The 19,877-nt window shown below is 39.7% G+C and overlaps 1 protein-coding gene across 2 annotated transcripts in view; it reads left to right on the top strand.

Annotated features, from left to right (window-relative positions):
• dnmt1 (DNA (cytosine-5-)-methyltransferase 1) overlaps positions 1-16,142 on the top strand; it is a 32,313-nt gene extending 16,171 nt beyond the window's left edge. For both annotated transcript variants that reach the window (XM_067421270.1, XM_067421278.1), the window contains 20 exons: positions 294-477; positions 563-660; positions 4,783-4,936; positions 5,013-5,128; positions 5,236-5,434; positions 5,512-5,645; positions 5,730-5,909; positions 5,990-6,214; positions 6,338-6,530; positions 6,703-6,793; positions 7,447-7,578; positions 10,197-10,479; positions 10,573-10,714; positions 10,895-11,061; positions 11,140-11,317; positions 13,139-13,334; positions 13,419-13,582; positions 15,457-15,573; positions 15,656-15,746; positions 15,820-16,142. In XM_067421270.1, the coding sequence (XP_067277371.1) occupies positions 294-477; positions 563-660; positions 4,783-4,936; positions 5,013-5,128; positions 5,236-5,434; positions 5,512-5,645; positions 5,730-5,909; positions 5,990-6,214; positions 6,338-6,530; positions 6,703-6,793; positions 7,447-7,578; positions 10,197-10,479; positions 10,573-10,714; positions 10,895-11,061; positions 11,140-11,317; positions 13,139-13,334; positions 13,419-13,582; positions 15,457-15,573; positions 15,656-15,746; positions 15,820-15,857 (3,082 nt within the window). In that variant the 3' untranslated portion in view covers positions 15,858-16,142. The remainder of the gene's footprint in view (positions 1-293; positions 478-562; positions 661-4,782; positions 4,937-5,012; positions 5,129-5,235; positions 5,435-5,511; positions 5,646-5,729; positions 5,910-5,989; positions 6,215-6,337; positions 6,531-6,702; positions 6,794-7,446; positions 7,579-10,196; positions 10,480-10,572; positions 10,715-10,894; positions 11,062-11,139; positions 11,318-13,138; positions 13,335-13,418; positions 13,583-15,456; positions 15,574-15,655; positions 15,747-15,819) is intronic.
• Positions 16,143-19,877: the final 3,735 nt, after the last annotated feature.

A 19,877-nucleotide genomic window follows, 5' to 3' on the forward strand; every position in this document is an offset into this window, starting at 1 on the left:
AGATGTTAATTTGTGCTGCCATTGTTTGACTTTACAGGTTTCCTATTTGGTGACTGTTCTTTTCAGAACATTTAGTTCCTTCAGAGGCTGAGCCAAACTGCACCTGATCTATAAAACTTATACATTTGCTTCACCCAGTCTTGACAAACTGTCAATCCATTCAGTGTCTTGTGACCTCCATACATTACATGCATGGCTCTATTTTAAGTTAGATGTGAGTGGCTTCTGTGAGAAATCTAAATTGTTGTATTGTTGTTAATTGCATTTTGTAATTTTTTTTTTTCCCCCCTCAGGAGAGCAGCCAGAAGACAAGCCATTCGTCATCCAACCAAGATTGAGAAGGACAGCAAGGGCCCGACTAAAGCCACCACCACCAAACTGGTCTACCAGATCTTTGACACCTTTTTCTCTGATCAGATTGACCAGAACAATAAGGATGGGGGTGGTGTGAAAAGACAACGTTGTGGTGTCTGTGAGGTAGATTCTCCAGAAATGGCTGTTTATTGCAACCAAATTAAGCCTGCAATGTCCATGTGACAACTCATCCCATTTTATCATTCAGGTCTGTCAAGCGCCTGATTGCGGCAAATGTTCAGCCTGTAAGGATATGATCAAGTTTGGAGGCAGTGGCAGAAGTAAACAGGCCTGTCAGAAGAGAAGGTATGCTTGCTCTGGGCTGTCTTCATACTTGGCTAATATTTATATTATATAGTATTAAGTAGTATTTTTCCATGTGAGGGGAAACCAATGTCAATTAATAGTCTCTAACATGACTACTGCTTATGAAACTGATCTTGCCTTGCTCTTTCCGCCTGTATTTGCAGAAGCAGATTTTAATATTTAGAAAGAGTAGCAATGACTCATTGTTTCCATGTTTTGTTCCAGATCTGTTCAGTGCTCAATTCACTGTGCTGTGACTAATGCTAGTAAAGTGCAGACTTGCTTTAGACTAAGACCCTGTGAAAACCTTAACTCAATAATACTTCAGATTGAAAACTTTAGTCCATGTCTCTAATTTTAATGGGGTCTTAATCTTCCTATGTCCATGTAACGCTACCGCTAATGCTCATTAAAATGCTTCCACTGTGCTTTAGAATTATTTAATTATTCCAGGCTGTTGTAGTTCTTTGGCTAGTCCAAATATAATTTGCAGTATTAGGGCTGCAAATGAGACCTAACATGCATCCTCTATTGCAACAGGTCTGCTTTTGAGTTACTGGTGTGTATCTTTTGAATTTGCTGTGGATTCTGTGCACGTTTGCTGCCTGTCAGCGCTTGTTTGAATATACCAGCTGTTCTATTTCTAGGCTTATTGCCCTTGAACGATCAAATGCACATTTATGCCTGTGTCCATATTGGCATAAGTTGAATAAACAATTTAGGATATTTTAATACTGGATCTCTACATTACTGTAGGCTTTTACTAGCCTAGAAATCTGGATGCACCCTAGCGGCAGCAAATCTAATCTGCCTGCGAGTGTCGTCTAGCAACTCTCAATACCCTTCTGAGCTGTATTCGCCAAACTCTTGCCGGGCCAATCACATCGTGTATAGTCGGTGGGCGAGGCCATAATGACGACGGCCGAGTTGCGTTTGCGTGCTTCTAGTAAACACAGAAATAAACATAAAATGGCCCTGATATGTCACTAGACATTAAGAAATAATGTTAATTTCAAGTACTTGTATCACTGACAACAGTAGTCTGGCCAGGATATATTGTAATTTATTGCCGGCCTCAGCTGGTGTTGATGTTTTGTCCTGAATCTCCACCCTCCACAATTGACCAATCACGAAGTTAGTAGCGTTTCGGCATCTGGGTTGCCAGCTCTGCTGTATTTACATCAGCTGCGGCTACAAATGTTCCTGCTGCATCCTGTGGCCAATCTGACAACCTCCAGTCAGTGGGACGGTGGAGAGAGAATAGTGAATCAAGTACCAGTTTTGGCCGCAGTCTTGCCTGCATTAACGTTAAATCTTAACACAATCTTAACACAATTTTAACGTTAACCCAACAACGGGGGAAAACTGGAGCCTACTTAAAATTTGGTTTTCAGATTTAGGATAATATATTCACTTCGTTTTTCTGGTGAAATTTAATACACTTTTACATAAATTTAATAGCCTAGCAGTTTTTAATAGGGTGGAAATTTGAATAGGGACCTAACCTTGTTATACTTTAAATATATTGGCTTCTTAATGTTCCCTATTCTCTGTCTAGCAAACGACTGCACAAGCTGATGGTAGAAGCGCAAACCTGAGCTTGAATTTTGGGTGAAGCTGCATTGGTTAGACACTGGAAAAATATAATTAAATCAATTTGGTAGCCTTTCTACCTTTTAGGGATGTGACTGAGAATTTTCCCTCACCGGCACATTAGAGTGCTTGTGCACTGAACAGCTGTGAACAAATGCAGCTGTGTGCAGTTTACTTTCGGTTTGCCAATTTGGGCGCAGGTTACTTGAATTGTGGGTTCATGAGACTATTATTCTTAATGTAAAACAAGACAGTACAGTGACAAACTCCTTAAATGGGCCTTTTTACATTTCGCTTTTGAAACCAAATCTTTTGCGATCGTCATTTTAGCTTCTCACTCTTGTGATGAAGGAGCTCTGACTCCTGCTGCAGTTTGTGTGGCGCCTCGCGCTCTGCTCACGCAGCATGTTCAGTTTAATTTCTAGTTAATTTTTACTATATCAAACTGGGACATACTGGACCTGGGAATTGTATCAGTAGTTAGGGCTGTGTGATATGGACAACACTACTTTTTCTTTTTCCTTCTCCGATTTTAATCGCTATTGTTACACAAACAAACATGCTTTACCGTTATTAATGCATTCTGTGTGAATTTGAAACATGTATTTCTAAATGGAACCAATTAGAGCTTTATCAAAATGTCACTAGAACAGACATGGCATAAATAAATTATATATTTTATATGGCTAAATGATCTTACCAGTGCTTATGAGAAATGAGTGAAATGAGTTGCTGAATAAAATGCATCATGAAACTTGCTTTCGTTGACGTGAAATCCGTTAAATTAATTTATACCACAGAAATTGAAGCTCGTATTTACATTCATTTTGCGGAGGTGTTTAAATTTATTTGCTTGGATTGTTTAGCTCGTTTCGTTTGTGAGAGCCACGAGCAGCATCAGCCTGCCTCAGCTCATCAAAAATGCCTTTTACCAACCTGATCACATGTAAATGCGTATAAATAGTATGTGCAATGTCGTGGTATGTATACGCCAAAACTCTGCTAAATGGATTTTAGACAAGTCGAGTTGATTTGAGGTTAAATTGATTAAACATGCGGTTAACTCAGTCGGTCGCTGGCCAACACTTAAAAAAAAAATTTCACTTTAATTTAACACACAATTTGCTCAACATTTTTCTAAATTAAAAATAAAGAAACGAAATATAAATATTTTGACAATAAAAACAAAACTGAGCTATTTTAATGGCTACAGCGTAAAAAAAAAAAGGATATCCCCAGTTGGGCATTTTGTCCCGTGTCAGGAAAGGGGTTAAAGGGCTATAAGGCCTAAAACAGAAGATTAGCCTACTTATTTTTAGCTTTCCTCGCGCTGTGTAGAAATAATATTGACTCAATTGTCCCTGGGTTGAGACTGTTTCTTCTCGACCTGAGGTGCTGAATGTGCGCTTACTACTGCACTTTGATGCTGGAACGCAGAGGATCCTCATGCCAATGGATTTCATAGTAAATTGTCTAGTAGGCTACTATTTTAATTGCCATTTATTTCAAACAACTCGACTGACCGTGACCCAAATATCATATTTTTGGATGACTGCAGGCACTAGCTTATTTTGGATCAACTGCGTGGCACGAATCACTGATTAATGTGGGTGATCATACCAATTTTGTACTTTAGTCTGGGTTGTTTTAGTTAAGTTTGTGTATATCCCATCACCGCAATAGCCATTATTTTTAATGGAAGGATAGGTGTTTTCCACGCGTTCATTAAAATTAGAAGAATGCAATGTTTGAATTTGCATGGTGGCAACTCAAAGGTTCTTTTGTTATTTTGGCTTTGAATTTCGTTTGTTAGAAATATGAACTGAATTTAGAAACAAACTAAATAAATTATTGAAATGAAGACAGTATTTGGAGTGAGTGCACGCAAAATCCTTTCTCTGAATCAACGGCCTTTGTGAGTGTACACAAATAAAAGTTGACAGTTTATGGTTTATAATTGTCTTGCTTGCACATCTGTATGGCTAAAACTGTCTATTGTATTATATCCGCTGCCATAAAGGACAATGTCCATCATTAGGCTTTGTTTTAATATTAGCCTATAATTTTTTTTTCCATGTTATGCCTGGTCTGTTCCGTTCTCGCACTCAATTTAGGCGCGCTGCATTCTGATTGGTTCGTGCTATTAAGCGTTTTAGAAATTGCACATGCTCAAATCGCTTTATTTTTATTTAAGATTTCAATTAATCGCACAGCCCTACTATTAGTTCAGTTTCTGTTCACGGAGCATAAGCCCTGCCCCCGTGAGGCATGCCGCTTTGAGATTCCTGCTTTTATTAAAGAATGTTCAGCCCCTTCGTGCCAAAGCTTTCAGAGTATTCAATGTTGATTTACTACCAAAGCTCCTACCCGACCAACCCTAGTCCTTAATTTAACTTAATGAAGCCCTATTAGTTGTTGTATAGAATGAAAATTGGATGTTTAATTTCTCTCCTGCCAGTTTATCTAGCTGTCTTTGGCCTTGGATTTGTTTGCCAGGTTAAATGTAAATGGATATCTTCTCTTGTCCAGGTGTCCCAACCTGGCAGTGAAAGAAGCTGAGGATGATGAGAATATAGAAGAGGAGGATGTGTTACCAGTTCTTAAAGACACAAAGAAAATTTCTCAAGCCAAGAAAAAGAAACCAACCAAGAATAAGATCAGCTGGGTGGGAGAGCCCATCGAGGTATGTCATCTTTGACTTGCAGTGAGAATCTGGATGTCCACTTCTAGGACTTAAAGTATTGATATTGTCCTTTCAGACTGTGGGAAAGAAGGAATACTATATGAAAGTGCGTGTGGAGAATGAGGTGGTGGAGGTTGGGGATTGTGTGTCTGTCAGCCCTGATGACCCATCACACCCCCTCTACTTGGCCAGGTAACCTTTATTGAAGGAAACTTGTTGTTTGCAGGGAGGATAAACCAAAGACTTTTATATTGGCATAATTACCTCAAAATGATAAGCTGTTTCTTTTTGATTTGTAGGATTACGGCATTGTGGGATGATGGTGACAAGATGTTTCATGCCCACTGGTTCTGCCGTGGCACCGAAACTGTGCTTGGAGAGTCATCGGACCCTCTTGAGCTCTTCCTTGTGGATGAGTGTGAAGACATACAGCTGAGTTTTGTCCAGGGCAAGGTCAATGTCCTCTACAAGGCTCCATCTGAAAACTGGTTCATGGAGGTACAGATGCTGAAGTCTGAGCTACGTTTGTGCTTGTAACGCACTGGACGGAGGTTTTAATATTTGCATACTTTCAGGGTGGCATGGATGATGACATCAAAGTAATTGACGATGATGGCAAAAGCTTCTTTTATCAGCTTTGTTATGAAGGTGAATGTGCTCGCTTTGAGACTCCTCCCAATATCACACCATCCGGGGACTGCAAGTATAAGTGAGTGCTGCTTTTAAACTCCTTTGCTTTCCTGTGGCTTTTTTCTTTTGTTTACATGCACTTTTAATGCATGTTTTATGGCAGGTTCTGTGGCAGCTGCACAAGGATTAAGGAACGAAAGGCTCAGGATGCACCTCATGCCTATGAGCCCCTAGAGGATGAGGAGAGTGACTCTAAAGTCTTCTATGGGTTGGCTAGCCTGAAGGGGGAGCAGTACAGAGTAGGGGACAGCGTCTATCTACCCCCTGATGCTTTTAATTTCACGTACGTGGTTTTTTTTTTTGTTTTAAATGTCTAAATCTGTTTGGAAGTTGAAAGGTGTTATTAAATGTTTTCTCTCTTAGGGTGAAGGTTGCAAGCCCAGTGAAGCGTTCTCACAGAAAGGATGATGTTGATGAGGATCTTTACCCAGAATACTACAGAAAGTCCTCAGATTACATAAAGGGCTCAAACCTGGATGCTCCAGAGCCGTTCCGCATTGGCCGCATCAAGGAAATCTTTTGCAACAAGCGCAGCAATGGAAAGGCAGACACAAACGAGATCAAACTGCGCCTCTATAAATTCTACAGGTGACATTTTCACCCTCTAGCATGTTAACCACCTTGTTTTAAAACATTTAAAAGCACTGGGGGTTTCCACCTTAGGCTGTACATTTTGAACTGACCTGATTCTCACATGACCATTTCTTTCAGGCCTGAAAACACTCATAAAGGACCAAAGGGTGCCTACCACTCTGACATAAACCAACTCTACTGGAGTGATGAAGAGGTCAACGTGAACATGGCAGAGGTGCTGGGCCGCTGTCGTGTCGAGTATGCAGAGGATCTTGTGGAAAGTGTGCAAGACTATTCAAGCAGAGGACCTGATCGCTTTTATTTCCTAGAGGTAAAGAGTTAAAGGGCAAACTGTTGGTATTGTGGTTAAGCTCATGACTTAGTTTTGTATATGTATATCTGTTCTATATTGATGCTTATTTTGGATGCTGTTATTTTCTTGTACAGCTTGGGAAAGGCTGTTTCCCAGTTGGTGTTTGTTTGACTTTCCTTTTATACTTTAGGCTTATAATGCCAGGACTAAAAGCTTTGAGGATCCTCCCAATCATGCCCGGTCAGCTGTGCATAAGGGCAAGGGGAAAGGAAAGGGAAAAGGTAATGGTGTAAATTCCCATTCACACCAAATATGACTAATGATGGCCAAGTTAAGATTCTTTCTAATTTAAAAGAATAGAATCACTGTACAACTGCAGCTTATTCTTATAATAAACAATGTGTTGGTTGTTTTTAAAAAAATATATAATTGTGAAACTAATCGATATCGTGTTTCACAATTCATATAAAACCTCTCAGATTTCAAATTGCGTCCATTTTATGCAATTCAAAGACATAAAACGCTCCCACTCAACGGTGAACTGATCTCTTCTTCTGCCTTAATACCAGTTACAGCACAAAATAAACATGAATTAGCCTCTGAATGTGTGTTAAAGGATAAGAGTACAATTTACTGTATCTGTTCAGTGTTTCAGCCACGTAAAGACGTCAGTAAAACGGCATGTTAACTCCAGAGAGGAGCATTTTGCTAAATATGCAACCATTTTACATATTTTTAAAGTTCTTTATTTAATGCATAATGAATATTTAAATAAATGCAATGACAGCCACCATTTTAAGTGTTTTTCATAGAACTATTATAAATTATTTAATTTGTATACAAATCAGTTTCAATTATACTTCAGTTTATACTATAAACCATGACTACCTGGAGAGAAATTGCAGCCAAATTGTACATTGTGATTTGTTTGCAGGGAAAGGGAAAGGTAAAGCAGCCTCACAGGAATCACCGGATCAGGAGCCGCAAGAGCCGACAGTCCCCAAATTGCGCACACTGGATGTGTTCTCTGGCTGTGGTGGTCTATCTGAGGGTTTCCATCAAGCAGGTTGGGCTTCTATTCAAAACCAGTTTATGGAACTGTTATGCGTGTCTTGTAATCGGCGCTCAACATTATGGCTTGTCTAGGACAAGTGAGAATTTTACTTGCCCAACTGGATGAAGTAGCCCGGTTTTAAAAGGCAATGACCAAAAAGAAATGGGTGGAATCACAAACTTCAAAAGATTTCTGAATTGTTTAAGTTGCAATTGGTGGATATTATTTACTGACTAACACGAGGAGAAATCTAAAGCGCTGCACAAACCCTTAAAATACTGATGCAAGACTTTAAAAATGTAGCTTTGTATTTATTACCGATGATGGTTAAGCAACATGTGATCTAAGTGTGCTGTCTTCCTGAATTCAATCACAATTGAATGACACAGATTTAATGACCGTTCAATAACGAGTCAAAACAACCCTTTATAAAACAAGAGAGGAGTTCTTCTGAGGAGTTTGCTAGGGATGGGACGATACACTTAAACTCACGATACGATGCACCTCGATATGCCAGGGTTACGATACGATACGTCACGATACGATATCAAAAAAAAAAGTCTTTCCAAATCTGTGAATTTTTTTTTTTTTTTTTTTACCACCAAAGTAATGTACTAAAACGAAAGGTAGGATTTTTCTCTGTTTTTGCATTTTGGTTCTATGTTGTTTAAAAAAAAAGGAGAATTTTTAGAAGTCCGCGACCACATCTTAAACAGGGGTGCCAATAATTGTGGAGGGCACTGTAGGGATGTCAACCGATTAAAATATTGAATAGCGATTAACTGCATGATTGTCATGAGTTAACTCGCGATTAATCGCAATTTAATCGCACCTTTTTAGCAATTGTAAATGTATCTTAAATTAAGTTTAAATTAAGTTTTTAATATTCTAATCAACATAGGTATGGACAAATATGCATGCTTTATGCAAATGTACATTTATTATTAGTGAAACCATACTTATTCAATAATAATCAATACAGCATGAAGACTAGACATATCAAAGGTCATAGATATGTTTATCTAAGAAATTGTTCATGTCTCTTAAGCCTAAACTTAAAAATAATGAGGAAGTAGTGATTTCTCTCATTTTAACAATATAAAAGGGAGTTTTTACACTGGCAGTTTAATTCAGAAGAGGCCAAAGTTCGTATGAAAAATTGTTAATGTGTACCAGTGAGCGAACCAGAACCACATCATACCTGGAGGAGGTCCATATTACACGAGTAGGAATATAGTGTGGCCCCTTTAAGAGATCCGCATTCCCTATTGAACTGCCGGTATTTTGCGTGTGCGCGCCGAACTGGGCCGTGATTCACGTGGACAGTGTGAAGAACACGGACGACTCGGGAGCGCGCTTGTTCAGGAAAGTAACCTGTGCATTAGTTTTAGCCGATTGTAATGTATTTAGCTCAATAAAACATGTGTTCTGTAAGGGGTTATGGTGTTAATGAGTTACCTCAGACATGAGCGAGAGTGAGCTGCAGTGCATCGCGCTCAGACTGCAGAGAATGTGCTCAGTGAAAAAACACACTTTTCTTTCTGGAGTCTTATAAAAGTTAAACAGAAAATATGGTAGCTTATGTAGGCAATAACTGCATTTTTGGTTTAGAATATTAATGCTAATGTCAACCCTTTTCTTTCCCTATTAATGTTTGCTGTTGCATCGCGTCTGACTGCTCTCACTTTTTCCAACTATGCCTCAGATCAAACAGAAAATGCGCGCTGCGTTTTATGTCTGCCACACCCACACACACACACACACACACACACATAATACACTAAATTATGTATATAATACGCAAATCATGCAGCAGTGCCATCTATCTTTATTTCGCGATCCATTTTTTTCGACCTCGATGCGTTTCGTCACGTTTTGTATCGCGAAATTTTGTCAAACGATATTTCGTCCCATCCCTACAGTTTGCATCTATGAATATTGACTTTTTTGGGAATTAACCCTTAAATGTATGAATGTTCACAGTTTCGCCAATCATTCTTACATATTCAGGTCTTTAGATACCCGGACCTATATCTCACATGGATGGCTCTGTCACAATTATGTAAAACTCTCCTGAAATTAATGTATCAATTACAGTAGAACTAATTTTTACCTTTTGGAGAATGAGGCTTGACTAAAACAGCTGCTCAAACTGAACCCTTCCACTGTCCTCATCACAGCTCATTTCCCAGTACATTCAGCATTTGGCTCTTATTTGTAATTCTCAACTATCATTTTCAACAGCTTCAGAATCAATAATTTTGATCAGTCAAGTTTAGTACTTGCTTGGAGTAAATTGCTGAGCCATTTCAAGTTTTGCAGATCATACTTTTTCATTGTTTTCTGTCTGTGGTGAGTGAAACGTCACGTTAATGTGTATCAGACGCTGTCACCTTGTGGAATAAAGGTGAATTGCACTGTCATTTTAAAGATGCAATTGTTGTACAGAAAACATTTACACTTGCACACCTCGGGCTGTTAGCAACCCTATACATTTACAAAAATGAATAGAAAGGTTTTTATTTTATGACTACTCCAAGTGAATAACCAATTAACTTGTTCTAAGAATAAGTACACAACCATGCTAAATATAGAGCCTTGCTTGTACGGTTTCTTTTCCCAAATACCAGGTATCTCTGAGACTAATTGGGCCATAGAGATGTGGGATCCTGCCGCTCAGGCCTTCAGGTTGAACAATCCAGGCACCACGGTTTTCACAGAGGATTGTAATGTCCTTTTGAAGCTGGTGATGTCTGGAGAGAAGACAAACTCTCTTGGACAGAAGCTGCCACAGAAGGGTGATGTGGAGATGCTCTGCGGTGGACCGCCCTGCCAAGGTTTCAGTGGAATGAACCGCTTTAACTCGCGCACATACTCCAAGTTTAAGAACTCTCTGGTTGTGTCTTATCTGAGGTCAGCATAAGGAGACTTGCTGTAAAATAAGACTTTGCATATTTGGAAATATGCAATTGCTGGATGTTTACTTTATCATTCTTTTCTTTACAGTTACTGTGACTACTACAGACCGAAGTTCTTCCTGCTGGAGAACGTGAGGAACTTTGTGTCTTTCAAGCGCTCCATGGTCCTTAAACTCACGCTGCGCTGTCTGGTGCGCATGGGGTACCAGTGCACCTTTGGTGTGCTACAGGCAAGTTTTAATAAATAGTCAATTATAAGTGCTAATTTGATGTCTAAATGGTCTTGTATCCCCTTTGCCCCCTTATCTGCCTGTATTTTTTTTTTTCTAATTTGTTCTTAAGGGCTAAAACACTGGAGCAAAGTATTATTGAATGCACATTTTAAACTTGCTTATCCCCTTCTTCTGCAGGCTGGGCAATATGGGGTGGCCCAGACCCGACGCAGAGCGATCATCCTGGCTGCAGCCCCTGGTGAAAAGCTGCCCCGTTACCCTGAACCCCTCCATGTGTTTGCCCCACGAGCATGTTCTCTTAGTGTGGTGGTTGGCGAAAAGAGATACATCAGCAATGTGACTCGGTATGCATTTGTGAACGCTAATATTTGGGTCTCTTTAAAATCTGCAGTTTATACCAACCGTGCGCTATTCTTTTCCAGTGGAAATGGGGGCGTTTATCGCACAATTACAGTGCGGGACACCATGTCCGACCTCCCTGAGATCCGTAACGGAGCCGCAGCTCTGGAGATCTCCTACAATGGTGAGCCGCAGTCCTGGTTCCAGAGACACATTCGTGGCTCTCAGTACCAGCCCATCCTGAGGGACCACATCTGTAAGGTCAGTAGACTACGCAGTGACTGATGTACCCTGAAATAAGAGCGTGCAAAAGCATCATACTTCAGTTCTCAAATATAAATATTTTTTTTTACAAAATGAATAGAAACCTTGTTAAATGACTAAAATCTATTATACAAGTTAAAACGATATTTATAACGCACTTTTCATTCCAAAGAATCTCAAAGTGCAACAAAGGAAAAAAATAACAAATTAATAACAAGTAAAAAATAAAGAATACAAATAACCAACCAACACATAACAGTTCAAGGCTTTTCTGAACAGAATACAGAGCTGATGGTGGAAGTGTCTGTAAGCTCCACAGTACACTGTGGTCCACTCCATGTTTTAAATTTCTCCCAGCGCTAGAGGCTCTATTGCTACATATTCCCAATTCGGCAGTTTCCTGGTGACATCGTCGAGGGATGACATCTGAAGACCAGATGAAGGGTTCGCTGCAGCACCATGCAGGAGGCAAACAAGGACTTCTGCACAGTCCACAGAAGTGCCCGAAAACTAAGCCGTTCCACGGCCGCGACGTAAGAGAACAGCGACGCAGCCGAGACGCGGAACATCTCAACATGCCGGATGCCAATGATGCTAGCCCAGTGCAAACCTCAGCCACCATGCAGTCCAAGCCCGAGGGAGACCACCTGTGAGCAGCCGACACCCAGAAGAGAGAGCAGCTGCAGCGAGCAACATGAAATGTCATTAAAACAAAAACAGCAGAGAAGCGGTGAAAAGCGGCGAACGTCCTCAGTGGCTGCCAGCAATCAGCAACAGTCCCAATTGTAGCTCTGACTGTTATAAGTCATAATCTAATCATAAACATAAAAAATCTAATAGAACCGTTAACATTGTTTGTTCGACGCTTCTCCACCCACAAATCAAGGCAGCGTTCTCTTCCCCCAACGTGCCTAGCCAATAGTATGGAGATGACGTTAGCTAGAAGGTTCGATCTGTAAGCAACTAAACTAACGTAGTATGACATGCGTATCTACTGTTGTATTTTGTTATAGAAAATATTAACCTTTGTCGTTAGATACTAGTTTTGTATGTTACTTGAAGTTTCCTATTGTTTCTGTAAGCATCTTATCTATACAATGCAGTTTCTTTAAGAAACTTTCAATTTAATCAGAAATTTAGACGGTCAATAAGTGGATAAATCACTACTTACTGCTTGCTGAAATATAGTTGTAATTGCCCCTTTCTTCAGTTTTAGATGCTGAGCGACGCTTGCTTGATCCAGGTTAGAAAAACTGTCTGTGGTCAAATGGGCCGAGCAAACGAATGATTTTGAATTAAATTGTTTCTGTATCCGGTTAAATTTTTTTTTTTTTTTATCTCTGGGAGGGGTAAGAAGTGTCCTCACATCCCCTGCACAGCCTGGAACATGACATTTGTGTCCATGAGCTGCCATTTTCGCTATCCTCACGTGACTTATTTATGTGATTCAGCTGCAGTTCCGCCTGACATTGAACATGTGCTGGCATATGCAAATGTTTGAAGCATATGTATTAATGATCCCAGCAACTGCGTCGCAGTTGGTGTGGTGTTGAGCTTCGCCTAGTTCTTCTTGGTGTTTTTTCTGTATGAGATTTACATAAGAAGGAGGCAATGGTGTTTGAGACTCAGAATGATGTCCATGTACTGAACTCTTATTTTACCATGACAAGGTTAATAATAACATTTTTTCATTCTAGGGTACCTTTAAGGGTTAGATACTAGAAAAGCTTACTACTTCTGAATATTTGCTAAATTGTCTTACAAGAGAAAGCACCATAGCTTAAGCAGGTTGATAATTGTTTTTTGTGATTTTTATAGGATATGAGCGCCCTGGTCGCAGCCCGCATGCGCCACATTCCTTTGGCTCCTGGTTCTGACTGGAGGGATCTGCCTAATATTGAGGTGCGGCTGCGGGATGGCACTAACACAAAAAAGCTTAGATACACCCACCCCGACAAGAAGAATGGCCGCAGTGGCACCGGGGCATTAAGAGGAGTGTGTTCCTGTGCTGATGGTCTGTAATTTTAAGAAGTTGGAGCTTTTGTGTTTTTTCAAAGAATGAAAGTCTGGCTTACCAGTTACGGTCTCATTGCACTAGGAAAACCCTGTGACCCTGCGGACAGGCAGTTCAACACATTGATTCCCTGGTGTCTGCCTCACACGGGCAACCGCCACAACCACTGGGCTGGTCTGTATGGCCGCCTGGAATGGGATGGGTTCTTCAGCACAACAGTAACCAATCCTGAGCCTATGGGGAAGCAGGTATTGCCTTCATATTCCACATGCTAATCTGTCACGATTTAAAGCAAAACTTTTTTTTCTTTTTTTTTGTTGTCTTTTCTACTCAAAGAATCTTAAATGGTTTCCATGTGTTGAGTAGGGATGGGCATTTCAAGCAAAAATATTCGAAGATCGCTGGGAATTATTTGAAGATCGAAACTCCTTCCCCCGCATGCGCACATGTATAGGCTGCACATAGAGCACCAAGTGCTGAGGGGGGCACCACAAAAAATTCTCTACCCCACGCGCACGGCTTGCCACCACGGGCATCAAGACTGCCAGCGGCAGGACTGGCTACACACAAACAGTTTATCATACAGACGGAGAGTATGAATGGCCTCTCTCTGTTTAATTTATTATGGAATAGGATATATTAACTCAAGCCATATATTGTAACATGCTGAAACATGTGACTGTTATTTGACATCGCCTCAAGTTACTGTAACCACTGTATGCCACGCAAGTCTACTGTGTGTGAGCAACACTCAGGTGTGCACTTAATCAGGAAAAAAAAGTAACCAGCACATGCTTTTTAGCTAATTACAGTGTCATTAGTTCAATAACGTAAGGGATGATAGTGTTGAGGTTTTACCTTAAGTTCCTGTAAAAAAGTTCCTGGTACAAATTGTTCCAGGTAATTTTGGTGGAAACGGGGCTTTTCTCCCCCCAGACCTGCAACTGTGATAAAGTTCCGAGAAGATTAGGCAAATTAGTCCGGTGATGTAGGACTGCGCACGACTGCTCAAAGTCAGTGACGGACAGTAATCATTTTTGCGTGTACCGATTGAAAGATTTAGTGGACTGTTTACATGAGACCGATTATAAAAACCGATCTGGTGTTTACATGTGGTGACTTTCAATCGCAATCACTTTGTCACATGCAGTTTGTCTGCCGCATCAAAATGTCAACGCTGTTTTCTCCAGCAGCTGGAATGTTAACTGCAGCCATAGCAACTCTTAACGGCCACCAGGACTAATACAGTATTATATAATAAGCTATTTATTTGTTGTAAAGTGTAATAATCTCAGAAAAAAAATTCTTCTGTCAGGCGCAGTTAAAGTAAAAACTGCCTGGGGCAATATACGCAGAGTCCTTATTCCAACATTATCTTCATAACTTACGAAATAAAAAGTTTACCCCTCAGAAAAATGAGCTTTCCTCTCTTGTCAACATGAGCGCGGCGCGCACTGTCACGTCATGTAAGGACGCACACTTAAAAGTAATGGATCAGGCCGTTTACATGGTGAAAAATAGACTGTAATAAAATGAATAACGAGTAGGGAAAAGATTCAAGCTGTGCTGCTTTTGCTGGTTTTGTATAACGTTAGGTTTACTAAAGAGGAAATTAACAACGACAGAAAAGAGCACTAATATGCAGATTCAGCAGCATCGTGAGATCGTGAGATGGCTGAGACGAACGCGCGCCATCAGACAGAGAGCAAAACTGATATTTACTGAACGCAGAACGAACCTCGCAAAAGACTTTTAAAAATGCCGGTTGAAATAAAATGCTGCGAGAGCTCAACCAATCGGCATGTTCAGCGCCCAAGTCCTGCCCTCAAGTTCCCGAACTTTGAAAAAGTACTACCTCGCGAGCAGGGCCGTTTGGAGGGGGAAATATTTACCCGGAACTTCATTTAGACCCAGGTTCCTGCGGTCAAAACGCACCGAGTACCGGGTAAAGTTCCTGTGGTGGAAACGTGGCTTTAGATACGACCGAGAACTAAGGTTCCTTTTTTTTAATTTATTTTTTTATTGAACCCCTGTTCTGTTCACAAGTGGACTTAACCCATTAAATGAGAATTTCTACCATGTTGCTGTGGCACTGTTGTTAATTAAGGTGTTATTTCCCCAGGGACGTGTCCTTCACCCTGAGCAGCACCGTGTGGTGAGTGTCAGGGAATGTGCACGCTCACAGGGCTTCCCAGACACCTATCGCTTCTTCGGCAACATCCTAGACAAACACAGACAGGTATGATGCCTGTGCTAAACCCTTTAATTTCTTGTGAAAAGTATACACTTCAAAGTAATACTAATGTCCTTGTATTTCTCAGGTTGGTAATGCTGTGCCTCCACCCCTCTCGAAAGCCATTGGCCTGGAGATTAAGAGATGTGTGCAGGAGAGAATGAAGGAGAATGCTACAGGTGCGCATTTGTTTAAGTGTTTGAACAGTCAGTGAGAGGATGAATGCTTAATCTTTTCAACATCCTCTTTCAGAGCCTGTAAAGCAGGAGAAGATGGAGGTTTGCAATTAAAGCCATCTCGTCATAAAACCGCAACTCATTTGCATTGTGTTTGGGAGTGTCTGATGCATCAGTCCATTAAACTCATTCCATTATTCATAAGCTGGTCTAGAGCCTGGCCACTTCTAGTGGCTTTTCTATGGACAGTCTGTGCAGTGCCATTTGTGATTGTTTTATCAATTTCTAAATGTGGTTTTAACCGTGTATTTGCAATTACCCACTCTGAAACAGTGGTATTAAATTCTATGTAGTTTTTATATGTTGTAATATTTCAAATAAAGCTCTTATTCAATGGTTTTTAATGGGTTTTTTTTTTTCTGAAACTGATTAAATGGTCCCAAGTGGAATGTCTGATACATTTTTAATAGTTTAATTTATTGATCCAGCTTTAAAGTATGGTTTTCGTTTAAAAAATACTAACTCCTAGGTGGTCGTAATGCTGTTAATTTATCTATTAAATTAAGACTTCATTTGACACCTATTGCACTTACAAACAGATGAAACGATATAAAAAGCAACATTACAAAAAGTAACCCTTTAAAGTTTTCTAACTTTATATTTTGGAGGGGGTGCATTTCATTTACAATCCCTTTTGTTTGAGTTTAATAGTTTTTTTTAAAGCAGTGCATCTCTTGATAGAGTCAATGTCTGCATTTGCTCTGAGGTGTCTGACCCATGTCAGGAATGCAGTAATTGTTTATTCAATTAGCCCGGCTTTCAGATAAGTATACTAGTTTTGTTGTGCTCAAGCACATCAACCAATATGTAGAATGAGAATTGTCAGTTTGAACTTTTATTTTGCTGTTCTCATGATCGCTGTTTACAGCCCTAATCAGACTGGATTAGTTTAACATGGGGAGATGGGGGTAAAGTAATTACCAGAGGGTTTTTTTTTTTTTTTTTTTTTTTTTTTAATAAATCCTATCCGACTCATCTCGGTAATTACGGACAAATTGATCGACTGGCCATCGACTTGGCCTTTTAATATTACAGACGTCCTGAGGTAAAATTACTATACCCTCACTTCCCCATGTTAAACTAATCCCATCCAAATAGGGCTTAAGACATTCTAAGACAACTCCAGGGTCATAAAGGTCACCAAACATTGCATGTACTAATCTACATGTACATCTAATAATGCATACTTGGCATGTGGTGCTTTGGATTTTTAACACCATTGTTCATTTTATGTTAAATGGCTGTGAGTCATGTGTAGATGTTAGTTTTTATAGTTTTTCACGTTTTAGTTTTTTTTTTTTTATTAATTATGAGACACGTGACACTGCCAAATAAATAATCTAGGATATTTTAACAGCATGCCGGATGAGAAGAACCAAAAATTGGGAAGGTGTCCCTGGGAAAAGGATACATTTATTTCCTTTGTGGTTATGTCTTGAAGCTTTAATAATTTTATTTAATTTTTGTTTAACAGATACGTTACTGTGAGATGTAACAACTGAGTGAATGAAAAGAGATTTGTGTGGGCTTTTCTCACTGTTTTCTCAATGTTACTAAACAGTTATGTATTTTAATTTGTTTATCAACAATATATACAGTGGATCGAAAGTATGGGCACCCCAGGTACATTTATTTTTTTGTTAATGTGCATAAAGATGCCAAGAAAAGATGGAAAAATCTCCAAAAGACATCAAATGACAGATTAGATATTCTTATAAGTCAAAAAAAGTCACATTTTATTTCCATCATTTACACTTTCAAAATAACAGAAAACAAAAAAAATGGTGTCTGCAAAAGTTTGGGCACCCTGCAGTTACTTTGTACTGCCCCCTTTGGCAAATATCAGCTTTTAAACGCTTGGTTAGCCAAGAGTCTTTCAATTCTTGTTTGAGGTATCTTCGCCCATTCTTTCTTACAAATGTCTTCCAGTTCTTTGAGATTTCTGGGCTATCTATCACGCACTGCTCTTTTAAGGTCTATCCATAGATTTTCAATTATGTTGAGGTCAGGAGATTGTGAAGGCCATGGCAAAACCTTCAGTTTATGCCTCTTGATGTAATCCACCGTGGATTTTGAGGTGTGTTTAGGATCATTATCCATTTGTAGAATCCATCCTCTCTTTAACTTCAGCTTTTTCACAGATTGCATCAAGTTAGCATCCAAAATTTGCTGAAATTTTAATGAATCCATTTTTCCTTCTACTCGTGAAATGTTCCCTGTGCCACTTCGTGCAATACAACCCCAAAACATGATCGATTCACCCTCATGCTTAACAATTGATTTGTACAAGTATCTCTTTATGGTGGAATAGTGTACCACAACTCCAGTGTCTGCCAGATCTTTCTGGAGGGATCGTGCAGTCAAACGTGGGTTTTGACTTGCTTTTCTCACAATCCTGCGAGCCGTTCTGTCTGATATTTTTCTTGGTCTTCCACATCTTGCTTTAACTCTCTTCCTGATGACTGCTATTTCTTAATTACATCCCAAACAGAGGATATTGGCATCAGAAACCCTTTGCTATCTTTTTATAGCCTTCTCCTGCTTTGTGAGCGTCAACTATTTTCAGTTTCAGTTTTCTAGACAACTGCTTAGAAGAACCCATGGTGCTGATTGTTAGGGCAAGGTCAGATGAGTCTGGGCATTTAAAACCTTTGAGATGGACATCACCTGCTCTATCCAGACGGTGATTGAGAACAATCCATGACACTGTCAGGTCTCAGCTTGCCAAAGGGGGCAGTACAAAGTAACTGCAGGGTGCCCAAACTTTTGCAGACACCATTTTTTTTGTTTTCTGTTATTTTGAAAGTCTAAATGATGGAAATAAAATGTGACTTTTTTTGACTTATAAGAATATCTAATCTGTCATTTGATGGCTTTTGGAGATGTTTCCATCTTTTCTTGGCTTCTTTATGCACATTAATACAAATTTTTACCTGGGGTGCGCAAACTTTCGATACCCACTGTAGTCTTTATCAGGCTTTATCTGGGTTTTTAGGGTAAGATTTTGAGGTTTCATTTAACAATGTATTAACTATGAGCAATACATTTGATACAGTATTAATCTTTGTTAGCAAAATAAAATAAAGCTGTACATATTCAGAGTAAATGTATTTTAATGTGTATTGGTATGTTGAAATTAACGTTAACAAAGAATAATCATTTTTGATCATTAATTTTGATGGTTGATAAACTTGGACCAAAAATTGCAGTGATGACGTTAGTAACCATTAGTAACGTAGATCCACGCCATCCACATACTTTTGAAAAAAGGAAAAAAAACTTCTTTTTTTTAAATCAAATGTTCTTAAAGGGGGGGTGAAACACTCAGTTTCAGTCAATCTCATGTCAATCTTGAGTACCTATAGAGTAGTATTGCATCCTTCATATCTCCGAAAAGTCTTTAGTTTTATTATACTTATAAAAGAAATATGGGCTGTACTGAGTCTTTCCGGGAAAAAACGAGCACCTGGAGGCGTATTATGTGGGCGGTGCATTGCTATCGATCTCAGCTAATAGATATGATCCAGAATCACATTCGGAGGCTGAAATAAATTGAACAGGAGAAACGGCAACACCAGGATGTCCGTCTCTGTGTTATGTACTGTATTTAGTGGCCTGTCAACATATGTGTGGATTTACTCGCAGTTTATGAGGACATGATTTGGTTTATGGACTATTGTATGCGACTAAACCTTAACAGTAGCAAGCAAAACGGTTTTGCACGTCAGACTAGCGTAACATTATACATAGAACAGCAATGGAGTAACCGTTAGCGCATTTGAATGACGAAGCACGCGATCGTGTCGTTTACTGATGTTTACTCACGCGGCGATAGCCGACAGCACAGACATTTGAAGCAGTTTTACTCACCGGCTGCTTCCAAAGCAGGACCGAACCTTTATCGCTGGGACCGCTCCGTCAAAAACACACTTCTTTGGTATGATTTGGTGAAGTCCTGACAGCAGTGACCGTGGAGATCCACTTTTGCGACGCGACTGAAGCGATGTTGTGAAGCTTCCCGTCATTTCTGCGTTCAAATCGGTTCAAATGCAGCGCTGCCTTCCCGGAATGCTG

The sequence above is a fragment of the Pseudorasbora parva genome, chromosome 2 (assembly GCF_024679245.1).
Source record: "Pseudorasbora parva isolate DD20220531a chromosome 2, ASM2467924v1, whole genome shotgun sequence".
Classification (NCBI taxonomy): domain Eukaryota; kingdom Metazoa; phylum Chordata; class Actinopteri; order Cypriniformes; family Gobionidae; genus Pseudorasbora; species Pseudorasbora parva.